Source organism: Arachis ipaensis, chromosome B10 (genome assembly GCF_059453495.1).
Source record: "Arachis ipaensis isolate K30076 ecotype BB chromosome B10, ASM5945349v1, whole genome shotgun sequence".
Classification (NCBI taxonomy): Eukaryota; Viridiplantae; Streptophyta; class Magnoliopsida; order Fabales; family Fabaceae; genus Arachis; species Arachis ipaensis.
Window position 1 is genome coordinate 2,385,636 of NC_142435.1, and position 18,816 is coordinate 2,404,451.

At 32.9% G+C, this 18,816-nt stretch overlaps 2 protein-coding genes, 1 long non-coding RNA gene and 2 pseudogenes across 5 annotated transcripts; 4 read left to right on the forward strand and 1 right to left on the reverse strand.

Annotated features, from left to right (window-relative positions):
* LOC107621608 (large ribosomal subunit protein uL18c) lies at positions 1 to 2,087 on the reverse strand. Its single transcript, XM_016323643.3, has 3 exons — positions 1,901 to 2,087; positions 1,042 to 1,203; positions 1 to 299 (listed from the first exon to the last, which is right to left on the reverse strand). Exons 1-3 carry the CDS (start codon positions 2,042 to 2,044, stop codon positions 150 to 152), a joined length of 456 nt encoding a protein of 151 aa, XP_016179129.1. The 5' UTR covers positions 2,045 to 2,087; the 3' UTR covers positions 1 to 149.
* Positions 2,088 to 2,886: 799 nt separating this feature from the next.
* On the forward strand, positions 2,887 to 3,467 carry LOC107619915 (uncharacterized). Its single transcript, XM_016322149.1, has 3 exons — positions 2,887 to 3,057; positions 3,136 to 3,279; positions 3,429 to 3,467. The coding sequence occupies exons 1-3, from the start codon at positions 2,887 to 2,889 to the stop codon at positions 3,465 to 3,467; spliced, it is 354 nt and encodes a 117-aa protein (XP_016177635.1).
* An 11,077-nt stretch (positions 3,468 to 14,544) lies between these two features.
* Positions 14,545 to 16,106, forward strand: LOC107621602 (uncharacterized). 2 transcript variants are annotated; one of them, XR_015902747.1, is made up of 5 exons: positions 14,545 to 14,737; positions 14,916 to 15,014; positions 15,101 to 15,203; positions 15,799 to 15,866; positions 15,966 to 16,106. It is a non-coding gene; the product is annotated as an uncharacterized LOC107621602 (long non-coding RNA). The 2 variants fall into 2 exon arrangements; XR_015902746.1 differs by lacking the exon at positions 14,916 to 15,014 and having other exon boundaries at positions 14,572 to 14,737.
* A 175-nt stretch (positions 16,107 to 16,281) lies between these two features.
* LOC148578950 (F-box/kelch-repeat protein At1g67480 pseudogene) lies at positions 16,282 to 16,878 on the forward strand (annotated as a pseudogene).
* LOC148578951 (F-box/kelch-repeat protein At1g67480 pseudogene) lies at positions 16,616 to 18,129 on the forward strand (annotated as a pseudogene). Its single transcript, XR_015902743.1, has 2 exons — positions 16,616 to 16,840; positions 17,187 to 18,129. The product of XR_015902743.1 is annotated as an F-box/kelch-repeat protein At1g67480 pseudogene (transcript).
* The last annotated feature ends 687 nt before the right edge of the window (positions 18,130 to 18,816 follow it).

The following is an 18,816-nucleotide window of genomic DNA, read 5'->3' on the forward strand; positions in this document are numbered from 1 at the left end:
TAGAAAGAACTGTTATGTAGATAGATGGATAGAAGAAAGAAGTCATTGGATCATCACAAAGTCACCGGAAAAGAGGCACTGCCCTTAAAAAGAACTGTTAAATCATTAACAAACTTCAAAATGAACTACATGGCAAGTGCATAATCATTTTAGAACTCCAGGCCATGTTCGCGAGCTGCATCTGCGAGTGCTTGAACACGACCATGGTACGGGTATCCACCTCGGTCGAAGGCCACCTTTGTGATCCCTTTCTCCAGACAGGACTTTGCAATGATTTCACCAACCTTCTTTGCTACTTCCTGAAGCCAAAAACAAAAACAAGAAAACAGAAACAAAAGGAAAGGATCAGTATCATAATTGGGTGGATGAAAAGTATGAATATGATGCAGACAAAGCAAGAATTCTTCCAAGGGAGTCAGACCTTACAAACTGTGTACACCAGAAAAACAAACACAGAAGCAAGGTTATTTGCCAAGATACAAATTATACATGATACTCGGATTAAAAGGAAAATATGAAGATTCATGTGCAAATAAACTTGGGCTTTCAGATTATTTCTTTAATATGTGTGATCTGGATTCCTGCTTCCAATATATATTGAACAATTTGAGGAAAAAATGGTAAAATCTTGGAACCTAATGTGTGATAAACAGTTGAAAATATAATGCCATTACTCAAAGTGGATATCAGTGAAAGTGGGAGAAGCTTCAAAATGTAAATGTGTTTCTTTCTTCTACAAGTCTATGGACCATTATGAATCAAATTAAAACTTAAACTCCTACTATATTGGCATTAATAAAGCAAATCAACATCAGAGGTAACAGTTTCATATTCAGTATGCATTGATACTGAGAAACTCAGTAAACATTAATCGTTAGGTTTCCAATCAAAGATGCTTGAATTTAGCTTTTGAGTTTGAGCAGTTATCTATTAAGGAAACATGACATTTGATCACACAAACCGGGATGTTTCGACTACATGGACTGAAGTATGACAGTAATTAAGAGATAGTCAGAACATCAAAAGCATTTTAGAACTTACAACTGTAGGAGCAGCTGTGTAGTTGAATTCTTCAAAAACTGCCTTCTGCATTGTTGAAACAGAAGCAAGAGTGTGCATGTTGGTGTCATCTATGACCTGGACAGAGAGATGCTTGTTGGATCGGAACACGGACAATCGTGGCCTTTCTGGTGTCCCTTCAACCTGACAAAACAGAAAATGATCTAAAACAGATATGCATTGCATTCTTCATGAGGTGAACTTACAATCAACAAGGAAAGCTTTACCAAAGAATGCCTTGGTCCATATTCGCAGTAAAAAGACTGTTCCACAGCGCACAGTACTAGCAACAACAAGAAGAAAAAGGTAAAGAGAAAAACTGAGTACAGTGCCCCCCCCCCTCTTGAACCGAAATTTCCATTTTCTTTTGCTTTAACCTTTTTCTTAAATCATGTAATCCAATATTTCAAATCTGTTAAGTTTACATGCTTAACCAATTGGAATGACTCGGTTAACCCTGCAGCACCAAAACTTATGAACTTCCGCTAAATGTAAAGATGGATCATAAAGCACAACATAGTGCATATAATATAAAGCCATAGCCAACAATGCAGAAAAACAAATAAATCAATGCATATTCAGCAACGAGAGAAGAAACAAACAAAATCATAGATAAAATAGGTGTAAAATACAATTGCATATTGTTGGGCAAGAATTGACTTTTAATCCACTAAATTAGGCTAGTGTTTAACACAGAGATGTAATGACACAGAAACAGAGAGTGTCTCTATTTTCAAAGTCTCGTTTGAACTCAGCATTAGAGAACTACTAGAATGTCAACAACTTGAAATTAGTGTGAACAATGAACTATTCAAAAAGCAAGGAAAGAATTAAAAGGGACCTTCTTCCTGATGCGGGTGTGGCGGGCGGTCCTGTCTTGGCGGCGGGTGGTGGAATGCGCTTCAACGACGAAAGAAAAGGAAGGGGGGAAGGAGGAGGAAGTTGGGAATGGTGAATGAAGGAAGGAGAGAGAAGAAGTATTCATTCTTGTGTAATCACTAATCTCTAGTCGCTATTCTTTACTATTAAACCCACCTTATCCCTTCAACTTTTTATTTTAAATTGGATCATAAATAAAATTATCTGATTTTACTTTTAAAAAAATTACAATAGCATATAAGTTAATAAATTTTTTATCAACATACTAAAAATAAATTATCCACCTTTATAAGTTGCCATAAAATTTGGAAATAAATATGATTATATACAATAATAATTTTCATGATTCTATCCTATGATTTACATATATGAATTATATATCTTGTTTTATATTGGGATGCATTTACCCATTCTTAATTTATGTAGTTTACACAAATTTTTCAATTAACAAAACAAAAATATTAAAATGCTAAAAATTAAAATTTTTTTTACTAATTTTTGTAGAAGAAAATTGGTTTAACCATTAATCAAGTATCGTTACAAACAAAAGAAAGATGGGATGTTATCTATTTAATGTAAATATTAAAAATTTCTTTTTGCATAATAAGAACATTAAGACAAAGAGTAAAGTATTGTTTTTGTCCCCAACGTTTGGAGTAAGTCTTATATTTGTCCCTAACGTTTCATTCGTCCTATTTACGTCCCCAACGTTTGAAAACTGATTCAATGTTACCCTCCCGTTAAATTAACTGACGGAACAGTAACGGAGATGCTTACATGGCTAACTTTGTCCACTGTGGCAAATGTTTTTCCTAGTGACCGTTACTGAGAAACAAAAAAAAAAAAAGAAATGTTTATTTAAATGGGGGAACCCTAATTTGAGAATGCACCTCTTGTCCCCTTCTTCTTCTCACCATCGCCGACTCTGCACTGGTCGTTGGTGAGTCCATGGCTTGGCAGGCCTCCCAGGCGGCGCCTAATTGCAGTGCTTCGTATCGAAACAGCAGCCAAGGGAAGCGACGGAGAACAACTTGTTACTGTGGGGAGAGGCCAGTGCTTGTGACTTCATCAACGGCAGAGAATCCCGGAAGGAGGTTTTGGGGCTGTGTTAACTATGGGGTAAGTAGAAAACGTAATTGTTGGGGTTTAGCTGTTACCTGGTTATCTGATTTGAATTTTTTTTTGGTTTTGGCCTAGATTGGAGAAGAGTGTAGGTACTTTGTATGGGCAGAGTCTGAGAAGGAGCAAGAAGTTGCTCGATTAAAAAGGAAAATCACAGGCTTGAAGGGTAAAGTTACAATACTTGAGAGGATGTTGACAATGGCAGTAGCAGTAGCTCTGGTTGGATGGACATGTGCTATGATTTTATTGTGTGAAAAATTGTCACTGACAAGAAATGGGAGGTTTTTTCTGCATTAAGGTTGCAGAACATAGGTGCTAGTGTAGGCTTCTTGGCAATATCTTGTCTGTATTTTGGAATGTGTGTGTAGGGATTGGGTTGGATCAAATGTAAGATGTTGATTGAATGATTTAGAATGAAGATTCATTGTTACCCAATTTTATCTGTTCAGTTTACATTGTCATGGAACATCATTAAAGTAACTATTTGCAACCTTGATTAAATGAATCATTGACACAGGAATAACATAAAAGATTAACCTCAACATTAGGCATATATAGGCGATAGTCATACAAGTTAGCCAACATAGATGTCATGCAGATATCCAAAAACTGGAAATATAAGTCAACCTAGATGATAAACATTGTTTTTGAAGTAGCAGCACCTCCAGATACAAAAAGTGAAACCAACAACCATAGTTTCTAACAGAAAACAAAATGCAAAATACAAAAGGTATCACAAGTGATATAAGTTCACAAGTGACCATAAATCACTCCACATTCTTCTATGCTCTTGGTGGAGTCCTGGCCATGAACCCAAGGGTGGACTGGCTGACCCTCTTCACTGGAGTGGACAGAACCCTTGCAGTGGTTGGGGCTGGTGCAGAAGCAGTTTGCGAATGATCCACTTTAGCCCTTTTCACTACAGCTTGTGATTGCTGGGAGCTGACACCTGAGTTTCTGTTTGGGTGTGAGGGTGATTTGTTGTTGCTTCCCTTCTGCTTCCTATTTCCACTTTCACTAGCCTTACTAGAAGGTGTCTTGGCGGAGAGTCTCACACTTTTTCTGACCCCTCTCTGTGACCTCCGCTTTGAAGCAGAATTACCAGCAGTCTCAACCTATACACAAGACAGAGCAACAATTAATTGAGATAAGAAAATGATGAAGACATCAGTAAGCACAACAACAAATAATATATGACATATACTTACAGCAGGAGATGGAGTGACTTTGCGCTTCTTTGGACAACTCCTTTTGTTATGACCAGAGCACAAACAATAAGAACACTTTTGTTGCTGTCCTTCACGAGATAAGCCAGTCCTACTTGATTGCTCATCAGCAGCTCGTGTCCTCTTCTTCTTTGGCCTCCCAATGGGTTTTCTATAAGTGGGAGGTAACACATCCTCCATTTGTGTTCTGTCCCAAAGGTTTGGTCCATTAACAGGGAACACAACATGTTGGTAGCAGGAGATGTATGCAGCCTTCTTATAGTAGTCAGATACATAGGTATCAACGTTGAGGCACATTTTCCTTATACAAGTCATCGCATGTGCACAGGGAATCCTAGACAGTTGGAACTTCCTACACGAGCACTCTTGATTCCTAAGATCCACCACAAATTTTTCCTTCCCCCCTGGATGCTAACCACCTCATATGTATCACGTTCAGCATACACACTAACCCAGTTCCCACTTAGTTCTGCCTGTTTTTCTACTTTAATTCTAATTCGTGGTAACACATATCTATTGTAAGGCATTATCCTATCCCTATTGTCAGCACAACATTTCATTATATAAACACGAATATCCTCTATCATAGTCACTATTGGCTTCTCCCTAGCCTCAACCAGAACAGAGTTAAACACTTCACACATATTGTTAACTAAAGTGTCACACCTAGGTCTACACACAAACCTGTGACGACACCAGTACTTTGTCGCTTCAATCGGTCTTCTTCCTTAGTAATCAAGGGCGAAGAACATGCGATGACAAGTCGATAGGGTTTACGGAGTGTAGGTGGAATGCGAAGTGTTACGTTTTTTGTTGCTCTCCTCTGTTTGCAAGCGTTTCGTATGCTTAAAGGAAACATTACGCACGAAGGAAAACTCGTGTCAATACACACAAGTGGGGTTACCAACGTGTCTGGTCCACGTAAGCATCTCCGTTAGTGTTCCGTCAGTCAATTTAACGGGAGGGCAACATTGAATCAGTTTTCAAACGTTGGGGACGTAAATAGGACGAATGAAACGTTAGGGACAAATATAGGACTTACCCCAAACGTTGGGGATAAAAACAATACTTTACTCTTTAAAAAATTTAAGAATTGATTGGTTTGTGAAAATATTTTTTATTTTTATTTTTATTTTTATTTTTTATTTTTTAAAAATAATTTTTATTTTCAACTTTTCACATTTTAAAAAATATGATTGGTTTGTAAAAAGAGAATTCATTTTCAAACATTGAAAATAATAAAAATATGTTTGGTTAGTCTATTTTCAAAATATATTTTTAATATTTTAGAATTTAAAATTATATTTTTATTCAATTATAATTTTAGTTATTTAATTTTTATTAAGTTAACATTAATTTTTATACAATATCAAATATAAAATAATTATCTTAAAATAATTAATTGCATCTATAATAAAAAAATTATTTAACAAAAATAACAATAATAAGTTTACGCGACCTGATTTTTCAATATTTACACAAAGTAAAAATCACCATTAAAACTAAAAAGAAGAAATAAAAAATATCTACACTATTCAACACTTTAAAAAATCAATAATCAAATTATCTAGGATAATTATTCCACATTTAATTTACAAATTGCCTCTCTTATCATTTTTATTTATTAGTATTTTATTAATTAATTATTGATTAAATAAATTACTTGCATAACAACATCATGTTTTCTTTATTTTATTAAAGAAGAGGTTGTCATCGTGTTTAAAAAAATAATGTGAAAGGTCAATAAATTATAATTTAAATGACATAATTTTTCCTACTCATCTAAGAGGTTGCGGGTTTGAGTCTCTCTATCTTTGATTAAAAAAAATAACGTGAAAGAGACATTTTTAAATGAAAATATTTAAAATTAATATTTTTAATACAAAAATAAATTATATTAATATTAAAAAATAAATATAAGGTACAAATACAAAATAAATAAAGCATACAAAATAATTATGGTTAATTTTGATTTTGAAAATAGAAGTCTAATTGAAAAAAAGAGATTATGTTGAATAATAATACAAATGAGTATTTATATTAAATACGAATACAAATGAATTTTTATGCCTCTTGTTAATTATGGTTGAATTCGTTCTTTTTTAGAATTTTTTTTTCTTTTATCATTTGTAGGGTTTTGAATTAAGAAAGAAACACAAAAAAAATACATCAACAAATAAAAAAGTAAAAAAATACACTACCAAAAAAAATTATAAAATACACCAACACAAAAAAAAAAAAAAAACCACAAAAAAAAAATTAAAGGATCTTGAATATAAAGAACGGAAAAAGGAGCTTGAAATTAAAAAAAAAATAGTTGAATATAACAAAAAATTAAAACTCAAATTTTACACCATTTAATATTTAAATTTAAATCCAGGAGTAGGGACAAATTTCATAAAATTAACTAGTCGCGTGACTGTCCTTGAAGATACACCTTGCATTAGATCAACTAGTACATTGGTTGCTGGTGGGGTACTAAATAGTCGGGACACCATTCTTTTGGTTGCACGTTTTGGGACCTTGCATTGCTCGAGATTAGTCTCCATCTATAAAAAGTGTGAAGTAAGTGAAATTTAAACAAAAAATAAATTGGCATAGTGGTTAAATGTAAGGAATAATTTAAAATATACCATTATCTCTAGAGGGTCTTCATTTTGAGACATAATTGATTGGCTCATGTTAAGCTCAACCTTAGCCTGGCCTTCATGTTGAACTTCTTGGTGTTGAATTAGAGGTGAATTGTCATTAGATGCACCAACTTAAAATGGGACATCAGCAGGTGAAATAGCATGGGTAGAGTTCACAATTGTAGCAGCAGTAGTAGGAACAGCAGGGTTGGAATTACCACCTTTAGTAGCAGCAGCCGCAGCTGCTATAGCAACTGCCACTTCTTCATCCTTCTTCTTTGAACAGTTTCTTTTGGTGTGAGCTTTTTTCCCACAATAGTGACAAGAACCTTTTTTTATAAATCCTCTTCATCTTGGTCTTTTGCTTCTTGCTTCCATCAATGCCCTCATCAGCATTCTTTCTACGTTTTTTCTTGGGTGCTCCTGACATCTTTTTGAATTTCGGAGCTTGTGGTCTATTGTATGAAGACATTTTTCACATTGCTTAGCCAGTAATATGATTTAAATAGAAATATATGTGTCATTGTATACATCCATTGTCAACCACTTGTGCCAAAATTCATCAGGACATTTTTCGGCCCTAACAAATGCAGCATAAGCATGGACACAAGGCATCTTTGCACACAGAATTACAGTAGATACAACCAGCAATATATCAATATATTTGTATCAGAAAACTAAAAATATAGTATCATATAAGATGAATCTTGATAATGTAACAAAAAAGAATTCATTAACTACCACTTAATTGCCAAAAACCACATGAACATAGCCTCTCTCCCAAATCAAGTACCATATTGATTGGGTAGCCAATGATTTCAAACTTTTCATACTTTTCGTCTCCAGACCATACAGGGTTCCAACTCTTTGATTCCTTCCTTATCTGCTCCAACCTACTACACTGTATTAGGGGTAAAATTTCAATGTGGCTCCTAAGTTTCACCTTATTTCTAGCAATTGTCCTGATAGCATATATTCAAACTTCTTCCAATAGTGTGATGATGGGTTTGGCTCTGGCCTTCTTAATCCATGAGTTAAAAACCTCACAGGCATTGTTGCAAATATAGTCTATTTTGGGTACATTACTGAAAAAAGCTCTACTCCATGCATTTTTTGGCCACTTGCTCAAGTATGAGTGTATGACCATGCCTCTTCATTGAGCCTCTTAATTTTTCTCATTCCCTCAATCCACTCTTCTTGTGTTGTTGATCTTGCATATTTTCACAATAATCCTCTAAGTTCATTGTTCTTCCATTGCTCATTAAAATTTTTCCACAGATGTCACACACAAAATCTGTGATGGGCATTTGGAATGACTTTTCGAAGTGCTGGAATTAACCCCTGTACAAAGTTAAACAAAAAACCACAAAATGTAGTTACTGTCAAGCCTTAGAAAGGTTCTTGAACTAATTTAAATGAACTCAAAATGGTCCCCTATAACAAGCTAACACAACCATGATGATAAAATAAGAGTTAATAATAATTAGTAACAAGGCCAATCCACCACTAAATATGGTTAAACATAACATTATTAAATATAATTAAACATTACCTTTTATCAATATCTAATTCAATTAGTAAGACATAACATGATTAAAAATATTTTCCTTTACGAATATCTAAATATCTAATTCAATTAGTAAGACATATATCTAATTCAATTAGTAAGATATAACATGATTAAACATTACTTTTTGCATGTTAGAAATGAAGGACCACCCAGGTCGGTAATCACCAAGATCTTCAAATAGCAACTCCAATAACCATTTTCAATTCTCTTTGTTCTCTATACACACAATTGCATAGGCTATGACATAAATTTAGTTGTTCACGTCTTGTCCGATAGCTGATAAGATTTGTCCACCAAAACGTGTCTTTAAAAAAGCTCCATCCAGCCCTATAAAGGGTCTATACCCAGCCTTGAATCCTCTCTTGCATCCATCTAAACATATATACATCTTTTTGAAAATAGGATCTTCATCAGGGTTTGGTTGAGGGATAAGTCTAATTTTAACTTTAGACCCAGAATTGCTCTTAAGAAGGGTCAGATCGTAGTCTCTAATCATATTATATTGAGTAGCTACATCTTCGTATACTATGTGCCTTGCATCTTCTAAAGCCCTTGTAAGAGAAGACTTATTAAGATCCAAGTCACATTTGCTCTTGAAGTAGGCAAGAACTTCAGAGTGCTTTAGATTAGGAAACTTCCTTAACTTCTTCACCAGTTTATATGCTAACCATCTTCTGTTTGCCAACTTGTGTTTTGCACTTCATTGCACAGGTATGATCATCATTAAAGGTTTTTATCTGCCAGCAAACTCCCTTACTATCCTTTGGGCATAAACCACCCAATCACAATCTTTGGTCTTGCACAAGGCTCTACACCTGACATTATCATTCTTCTTATACCAAATTCTCCTACCTTCCTGGATACAATACTCCCGGACAGCCTCTCTAAATTTCTGCTTTGTGTTAAATTTCATACCAACTTCAAGCTGTAGCTCTCCAAATCTAGCATCTCCGTTAAACACAGGAAATACATTATCAGATTCCACCTCAGATAGCTCATCTTCAGAGGCTGGAGGTGTCTTCATTTTCTCTGAATGCCATGAATCTTCTCCATTCGAATCATCATGATACCCATCTTGAGCATCATACGCTACGACCACATCATGCATTGCATTAGATCCACCAAAAAAGTAATTATCATCCTCACTGGAATCAGACTCTCCCACCACTAAACCATTATACTCTAACAACATTTTTCTCTTCTCTTTACTCAAATGGCCCTGTGAAACATGTTTTGATTTGAATTCCTTTGTTTTAGCAGCTAAAATCTTCAATGAATCTTCATCAAGATCTTCACTTGAACTTTCTTCACTCCCAGGCTTATAAAGGCTGTCTTCCATGCTATCACAACTATCATGGCTGTTCGATAAGCAATCTATCTCTATATAAATTGCCTTTCCTTTAGCTGATGATCTTGTTGGAGGCCGCTTACTTACTTGCCTTGTCACAGGCCTTCTAACATATCCTCCATCCTTGTTCAAATTATTTTTTGCTCTACTATCCATGGATTCAGTTAATTTTTTGGGCTGATTTAATTTGTTAAGTTGGGTTGATTTTTTGGGTTCAGTTGATTTCTTGGGTTGTAACTTTGGGTTGAAATTAGGCTTGAATTTGAGCCTAACTTCAGTTGCTGTGTTTGGAGTTTCGGTTCGGGTATAGGTAAATATTGGAATAGGAATTAATTTTGGGTAAGAGGTGGGTGTTGAAATTGGGGCAGGGGTGGGTATTGGGGTGAGAGTTGATTTTGGAGTAGAAGTGGGTATTTGCGTGAGAGTTAGATTTGGGGCAGGGGTGGATATTTAGGGTGGGGGTGAGTATTTCAGTGGATGGTCGACTCATCTGAATACATCAATTCTTTTTCTTTAGCTGACTTAGATGGTTATTGTTCCTCAACATAATCTGGTTCAAAGACTCTATGCTCATAATACACATGAGCAATTCCGTTATTTCTCTCAGCATAGAAGCACATTTTTAGCATATAATTGTCATTAGTTAGGGTCTTCCAACCAGTTGTCAAGAGCATGTTGGGAACCAACCACCTACATTGCTTGACCTTATCAAAGCCAAAGAGTTTGTAGTAGTCTCTGGCCGAAAAAACATCCAATGTGTCTGTATCTAATCCAAGTAATTCTGTAATTTGTTCCCCGCAGTATGTCAAGTTTCTATCTTTATTTCTGACAAATAATCCTCTATGGTGGTATATAATTTTAATGAATTGATCTTCCATCTGCACACAGAAAATTTAAAAAATGATCAACAACAACAATTAGAACTAGTGTGCTTGATATATATAAGTTATTATGTCAGTGCAACTAATTAGAATTTTCAATTCATTTCACCACTATAATTTCAATAGAAAATATAACAAACCAACAAAATTCACCTCAATGTTTATTCAATGATTCAATTGAATTGAAGAAAGAGAGATGCAATACAGCAAAAGAATATAATTTGACTAGTCTTTACCATGTCTTGACAAGGTTAGACTTGCTAAAACATAAACTACATTATTGTTATGAGACAACAACAGACCAAAAAAAGTTCATTTAGAAAATTAGATCAACTACTCCATATACGATCAATAATTAAATCTTCTAGATCAATTACTCCATGTTACAAGATGCAACAAGCAGTTGACTTAATCAACTTGGCTACAATAGAGATTAAGACTTTGATGAAACTACACCTCTCTTTTAAATAAAATAGAGGAAGAATCAAATATAACATATTGCATATGACAATCTGATTCCATTCTTTTATTTCTTAATCCATTGATTATCAGACAAACACACCAATGTCGAAACTCTAATCCAAAAAAATCTCCTAAAATACTTAAAATCAAATTAATGGTCCAGAAATAAAAAATGATCGAACATCTAACTAATAAGCTAAGAAATTAAATGGTAGTCACTGAAAACATAAACCTTAATAAAGAATAAACACAAAAATTAACATATACTAACATGCAAAGCAAAATACATTTAGCTAGAATGCATAAAAAAAAAACAGAAGAGGAACCAAAAGTGAAGCAAAAAACAAAGCATCATCATGGGTATAGAAGTTTTTTTCTTCACTATTTTCCTTACCTCAAACTTAGTCAACGTAGGTGAAGAGGAGACGGCCGGTGCAATGCGAAGTGGTTGAAGAGAGGAGAATCGCGACTTCTCTGATAAGTCAGACTCGCAACAGCGCAGAGAAGAGAAAGAAGAAGAACAATCCTATTATGGGAGAATATCGTGTAGTGCTTGGTTAACTATCACGTTGCCATCTCAAAACATAATACGACGTCGTTTTGGGCTGTTTGAACGTCAAACTAAAACGACGTCATTTTAGTGGAGTCCAGCATGGCAGTCTTTTGTACACGTCATCTCTCCGGTAATGACTCTATGACGGAAACCACCGCAAAGACCAACGTGATTAAAATTTGAAAAGTTTAGGGACTAAATTGAGACAATTGAAATTTTAAGGACAAAATTGAGGCTCTTGAATATAATTTTAGGGACCAAATTGAATATTTTCTCATTTATTTTCACTTAAGATTTAATAAAGCATATAATGTTAAGTTTATGTTCATAATATATATATGCTGAAACTGTTTTCAGTGTTCTATTCTGTTTCTACTTCTAATACTTTGTGATAAATTGAATTGCTCATATATATATATATATATATATATATATATATATATATATATATATATATATAATTGTTAATTTTTTTATAAATATTTTTAATTTACAAGTTATATTTACGTTTTGTCTTACTATTTTACGAATTATGATTCTACACTAGTCTTTAGACTCAGATAAAAACTACGAGTTCACTATCTTGGTCTCATCATTTTAGAGAGACACAAAATACATGTTTTTAATGGTTCTTGTGTATGACTGTCTTTCATAATTTTTCTTGTCTCAGTAAACAAACACCATACATGTACTCCCGTGTAATTTTGCGTCTATGTTTTGATAGACATATATACTAAAAACAAATGCTGCAAATTTTAAAGATTGGTCTGTATCCAAAATATTTTTCTAATAATCTTTATCTTTTTATTCTTTTTGCTGACGTAAATGTATATAGTTAGTTATGACATCAATATTCATTTTTTCGAAAATAATTATATTTTCACTATCTAAATAACTTTTTGAATTCAAATCTTATCTGAGAATATTTAAATTGAGAAGTTTAAATTTTTATCCAATTAACTCAAATAAAGCGGTTTAAACACTTTTAAATTCAATTTAAATTAAATAATTGACTAAATAATTTTACAGATATTACACTAAGCGGTTTAAACACTTTTTAAAAAGATTGAAAGTGCTTCTTGTGTTTTCAACGAGTTTGTCAAACACATCTTTTGCTTTTAATTTTATAAATACACTTTTACTTTATTTATATTCTTATTAGCCCCACTTATTAATGATAGTAATTATAATATCATATTCTTAATTATTAGGCATTTTTATAATCATTACTTAATATTCTTTTTTATAATTTAAATTTTATATTTAAGAATATAATAAATACTAATAATAATTAAAAACTGTAATAATAATATTCATTAAATGACTTTAATTGTAATTGATTTTTAATTCTTTTATTTTATTTATTATCATTTCAAAAGTTAACAAAGCGCAAAGGCCTTGTTTAATAGGTTTATCATTGTTAGAAAAATCATGAAGGCTATATACTCCCTCAAACGCCAAAAATCATAACTCTGATTTAATTACAAGTACAATTGGATTAGGTTAAGGAAATTTACCAGAAGTCGCCTTTGTCATTGCAAATAATATGACATTTGAATTTGACCTTAAAACGTACCTGTGTCAAAAGGAGTTGAAGAATAATTTGAACAACAGACTCACCGATGAGATTGTTGCCAGTCGACCAATTTTCGAGAATATAGAAAATCACACTAGCTTTAATGAGGTATGGTAATAAATTGATTTTTTTTTTTGTGTTTTATGTGCATTTATAATTATACAGTACTAACTAAATTCATACATATAACATTCATAAGTTCATATACATAACATCCATAATTATATACAACTAATATCTAAAAATTAAATTCATATTTATTAGATATTACATCCATACACATGTCATTTTTTTTAGTTATTTCATAAGTAACTATCAAGTTAATACCGATGTTTTTAAATTTTATCGTAATTGAATTTGAAAAAATGTCAAATTCTTAAATTAATTTATTCAATTGATAAATTTACTCATAACATTTATAAATTCATATACATAACATTCATAATTTTATATTAATAACATCCATAATTTTGTACTCATAATATTTATAATTTCATACCTATGATGTCTATAATTAATAATTTTTTATAATAAATATTACCAAATTTTAAACTATGCATCGTATTGTATTCTTCAAATTATTTCATATGTACACTAATAGGTCATGATTTTAATTATTTTAATATTTTTTATTTAGTATTTATATCTATGTTTATTTATTAATTTTAATATGACGAATTAATAATTATTTTTAAAAATTTATTTTTAACTTTTGTTTATATTTTATTTTTTATTTTTTAATAGTCTATACGTAAAATATGAGTTGTATAATAGAAGTTGTTAAATTTTTTTAATTTAACCTCTATTAATTTCTGCAGAAAAATTATATTTTAATAGATAATAATATAATTGAGAAATATTAAGAATTTGATTTAAAAAATACTAATATTGATTTAAAAAAAAATATTAATGACTTCAAGTACACAAAAAAAAATGTTAGTGATAAAAAAATGTATGTTTCATACTTATAAAAAAAGCAAGAATTTTTTACGTGATTTTTTATATTATAATTCCTCTTGTCTATCTAATTTAAAAAATTATCTGAACAAATGAATCTAATTGGATTATTGTTTTATCTTGTCAACATATTAAAATTAAAATTTCTAAAAATAATATTAAAAATTAATTTGTCTAACAAGGTTTAATAACTCCTACATGTGGCCCCCTCTCTCTTCCTTCATCGGTGGAACACGGTTGTGCAAGTGCAACCTAACACTGATCTCATTCCTTCGCTGACTCCAATTATTACCATTTTTCTTCATTTTTCACGTTTGAACCCGGTCCGCATTCTTGGAAAGTCTTTATATTTCCTCCACTTTTGCTTCTAATTCTATAAATGCCCTTTGCCTCTTACACCCTCTTCTCTCTCTCTCTCTCTCTCTCCATATACTCTTCACTCTTAATCTTATTCTGCTTCCTCTTTCTCATCATGTAAGTCCTTTTTCTCTTTTCATCCTTCTCTTCATCATTATTATTGTTATTCTCTTTCCATTTCTCTTATTACAGATCTAATTAGAGTTTTCTCCGTATGCTGTAATATAATTCTGAATCTGGTTCTTATACTCCTTAAATCTTCTATTGATTTCATACATCTCTGCTCAAATAACAGATTTATATTACGCTCTTTAACATTAAGTTCCTCTGCTGAATGAATTTCATACCTGAAAACGTTTCAACTTCCAAACAAGGCTTTTCTTTGTCTGGTTAGGTATTGTTTTGATTCTTTGTTTGTTTATGTGAAATGTGAAAAGTGAAAAGTGAAAAGCCCATCTGAACTGTGTAATTTGATTTCAGATCTGGTGGCTACTTCCGCTTCTGGATTTTTCAGCAAAGAATATTGATATCTCATACATATCTTACAGATTTTCAGTGCGTGGAACTGCTAAATATGTTCTAGGTTTGCTTTGTTTTGAATCTTCCTACTTACTTAGTTCTTATCCCATGTTTTGATCTTTTAGTAGGTTGATTATGACTTCATATTTGTCTCAACTATGTCACAAGTTGTTCAATTTTTCTCAAGATTTCATACATAGTTCATCTCTTTTGTTTGTGAATTGTTTTTGTGTTGAGAGTTGCACATTTATGAGATTTCAACAAAGTAGTGGAGCTTATCTTTTTGAAGTGTTAATCCTCAATATAGTGTTTTAGATTCTAATGTTCACTAAAATTAATGTGAAGTTTTGCACAATTATTTCTTTGTATGGTATTATTTGTAAGATTTTTGGGATAGAAGCTATGAAAATCAAACGCTTGTGCTGGACAATAGATGACTAGTTGTAAATTTTTTTACATTAAATTGCATAAAAATTAAATTTCTGTGGATTCCTGTCCAATTGATGTGTATATTGAAAAGAATGCCGATTGCTTTTGTTAACCTTCTAGATTGAACTTTTTCCCAGTTGAAGTTTCCCCATTGACTATGTATGTATTCCCTCAAATATTGCTACTTGTGTTGAAAATTGACTTATCTTTCTGCTTGTTTAACATTTCAGCAATATAAACTCGAAGAAAATGGAAGTTATAGGTGGCTGAATGTTGCCAAGTTCTATGGCCTACACTGGTATGACTGTGTTTGTACCTATAATAATTTTGTTGATTATCACTGATTAGTTTATTTTTTTAACTTTAGAATGTAACAAATTCTTGTTGTAATTTATAGATCTTTGGGCAATGTGTAAGGGAGGATACAAGTTTAGCAGCCTAAGAAACAATTCGCTGACGAAGATAAATCAGAGCAATCACAGTAGTAGCAGAACTTGTGTTATGGAATTTGAATCAGACTGGACAAAGCACAGAAAATCATCCGCTTACACCGCTCACGTGATTCGTTCTGCAACATCTATCTTGCCTTGGTCTTGTAGAGTCCCAATTGGTGAAGGGTATCATGAATTCCTTTAATTATATAATTCACATTAAGACCTTTGTTCATTGTTCGGTTAATTGGTCACGGAAAATTCTCTACATCTTGGAGATATATGGTAAGTGTATTTGCTGATTTGGAAAAGATGCCTGGTTTTGTTGCTGGAAAGAAGAGATCTACAGGCCGAAACATGTGTTTCACCAATTTGGCCAATCAAGACAAGTTAACTTGTTTGCAAAACAATCATTTCTTTGCCTCCGAGGTACTGGAAAACGATGATAGCCCCATTCTACCTGGTCTGCCTGATGATGTGGCAAAACATTGCCTTGCACTTGTGCCTCGTTCTAACGTCCCAACTATTGGTGGTGTCTGTAAGAGATGGAGGTCATTTATTCAAAGCAAAGAGTTCATTACTGTGCGAAAATTGGCAGGAATGGTTGAGGAATGGCTCTATTTCTTAACAATGGATACTGAAGGAGAGGGAACTCATTGGGAGGTTATGGATCGTCCCAGTCATAGATGCCAAGCTCTTCCACCGATGCCTGGTCCGGTAAAGGCTGGATTTGGAGTGGTGGTTCTTAATGGAAAGCTTCTTTTATTGCTGGATATTCAACTACAGATAGAAGTACCTTTGCCTCAGCAGAGGTTTACCATTATGACTCGCTCCTCAACAAGTACGATTTTCTTTTGTGCTTTATCTAGAAATCTATAAATGAGAGTACTTATATTTTAACATTTGTCAATAGAGATGGTTTATAATAGGATGCAATGACATTGTTACTTTCATTTATGTATCTGACCCTACCTGGTACATAAGACTTTCGTGGTTTTTGTTAATTTAGTTAGAAATCTGGGGAATATATAGTATATGATTAATTCTGATATGAAATCTAGTTCAGGATAGCCTCTTTTCCTGTTCATAATTTGGAGAACTTAATTGTCTGTTAAGCTTGTGAATTTTCTCCTGTAATAATTTTGTAAATTTTTGTGTGTGTGTTCCATTTTGGACATCAAATGCAGTTGGAGCAGACTATCAAAAATGAATGTGGCTCGTTATGACTTTGCATGTGCCGAAGTCAATGGCTTGGTTTATGCTGTAGGAGGCTATGGATTGGACGGTGAAATTCTCTCTAGTGCTGAGGTGTACGACCCTGACACCAACAAATGGACACTGATAGAGAGTGTCCGGCGCCCAAGATGGGGTTGCTTTGCCTGTTCATTGGATGGTAAGCTCTATGTCATGGGTGGAAGGTCGAGCTTTACAATTGGAAACTCCAAGTTTGTTGATGTTTATGACCCTGAAGTCCACAGCTGGGGTGAGTTCAAGAACGGCTGTGTTATGGTCACAGCACACGCAGTATTGGGAAAGAAATTGTTCTGTATGGAGTGGAAGAACCAGAGGAAGCTAGCAATATTCTGTTCTGAAGACAATTTGTGGAAAATGGTACCACTTCCACTCACTGGTAGCTCCAGTGTTGATTTTAGATTTGGGATATTTGATGAAAAGCTGTTGCTATTCTCACTGGAAGCAGGACCCTCTTATCAAACTTTGTTGTATGATCCAAATGCAGCTAAAGGGTCAGAGTGGCAAATTTCTGATATAAAACCATCTGGTGTGTTCTTGTGCAGTGTAACAATCAAGGCATGAATCTGAAATACTAATGAGGATCTGAACTTTGAAGACTGGAGTGGAGTGGAGTGGAAGACTTCATTGGCTTTTAAGTTTTATACATTTTAATAAAGTTTAGGAAAGTAGTTTGTGTGTGTCATTTTATATTTTCCATTTCTTCCACGTGTTTTGATTATGTACTTCTGCATGTGTCTTTTATTTATTTGGATTACGGTATCATTTAAGTCTTATATGTGGCATAATATGGTGTATTAAGTCCCAGTATGGGAACTCTTGGGTTACTTTGGTACAATTAATTTATTGAATTTGAGGCTTGAGCAGCACTTTTTCAAATTATGGTGAGTGAATGATGATTAACAGTAATAGTCATTTCAATTATGGTCTACATGTTTGTGCGCCTGGGTGACTACTCTCCAATCTGATATGCTAAAGTCAAAGTCAAAAATTGAAAGTGAGCATCTATGGTGTGTGGTTGGACCAAAAAAAAACATCCACATTTATAGAAATAACGTGGTTTGGGTCTCTCAGTGGCACCTTTTTTTTTTGGGGTATTGTGGTACCTGTTGTTATTTCTGTTCTCCTTCACATATTTCAATCGTGTGAATGAATAGCACTTCAGATTTCAGTATTTTATCTCCTCAAATCTAAGATGAGTTTGAATGACGTGTTTTTTGCGTTATACATTGGGCCAATTAACATTGCAAAACACTGGGCCTATGAATTTGTCCGTTCATGTGATCCAATAATTATTATTTCTTTTATTATACTACTATTTATATGAATGCATTATTATTTAAAAGGAAATTATCTTATATTAATTAGATTATTCACTGATCATGCATAATCAAAATTATTTGTTTTACTATACATTTTTAAAGTGAAAATTAATTAGTCTAATTTTTATTAGACACAATTAATTAGCGCACTATGTTGATATATAAGGACATATAGTGGATTAAATATAATAATGCAAGTGTTATTATATTTACGGAATGAAATAATAACATGTACAATAATGTT

Bases quoted from the DNA above. Each gene is read 5' to 3' on its own strand.
- LOC107621608 (XM_016323643.3), bottom strand. From the start codon at position 2,044: ATGAATACTTCTTCTCTCTCCTTCCTTCATTCACCATTCCCAACTTCC. The intron at 1,204-1,900 runs GTCCCTTTTAAT...CTGTTTTGTCAG, and splicing joins ACACCCGCATCAGGAAGAAG to GTTGAAGGGACACCAGAAAG. The intron at 300-1,041 runs GTAAGTTCTAAA...TTTTGGCTTCAG, and splicing joins ACACAGCTGCTCCTACAGTT to GAAGTAGCAAAGAAGGTTGG.
- LOC107619915 (XM_016322149.1), top strand. From the start codon at position 2,887: ATGGCTTGGCAGGCCTCCCAGGCGGCGCCTAATTGCAGTGCTTCGTAT. The intron at 3,058-3,135 runs GTAAGTAGAAAA...GTTTTGGCCTAG, and splicing joins GGGGCTGTGTTAACTATGGG to ATTGGAGAAGAGTGTAGGTA. The intron at 3,280-3,428 runs GTTGGATGGACA...ATGTGTGTGTAG, and splicing joins TGGCAGTAGCAGTAGCTCTG to GGATTGGGTTGGATCAAATG.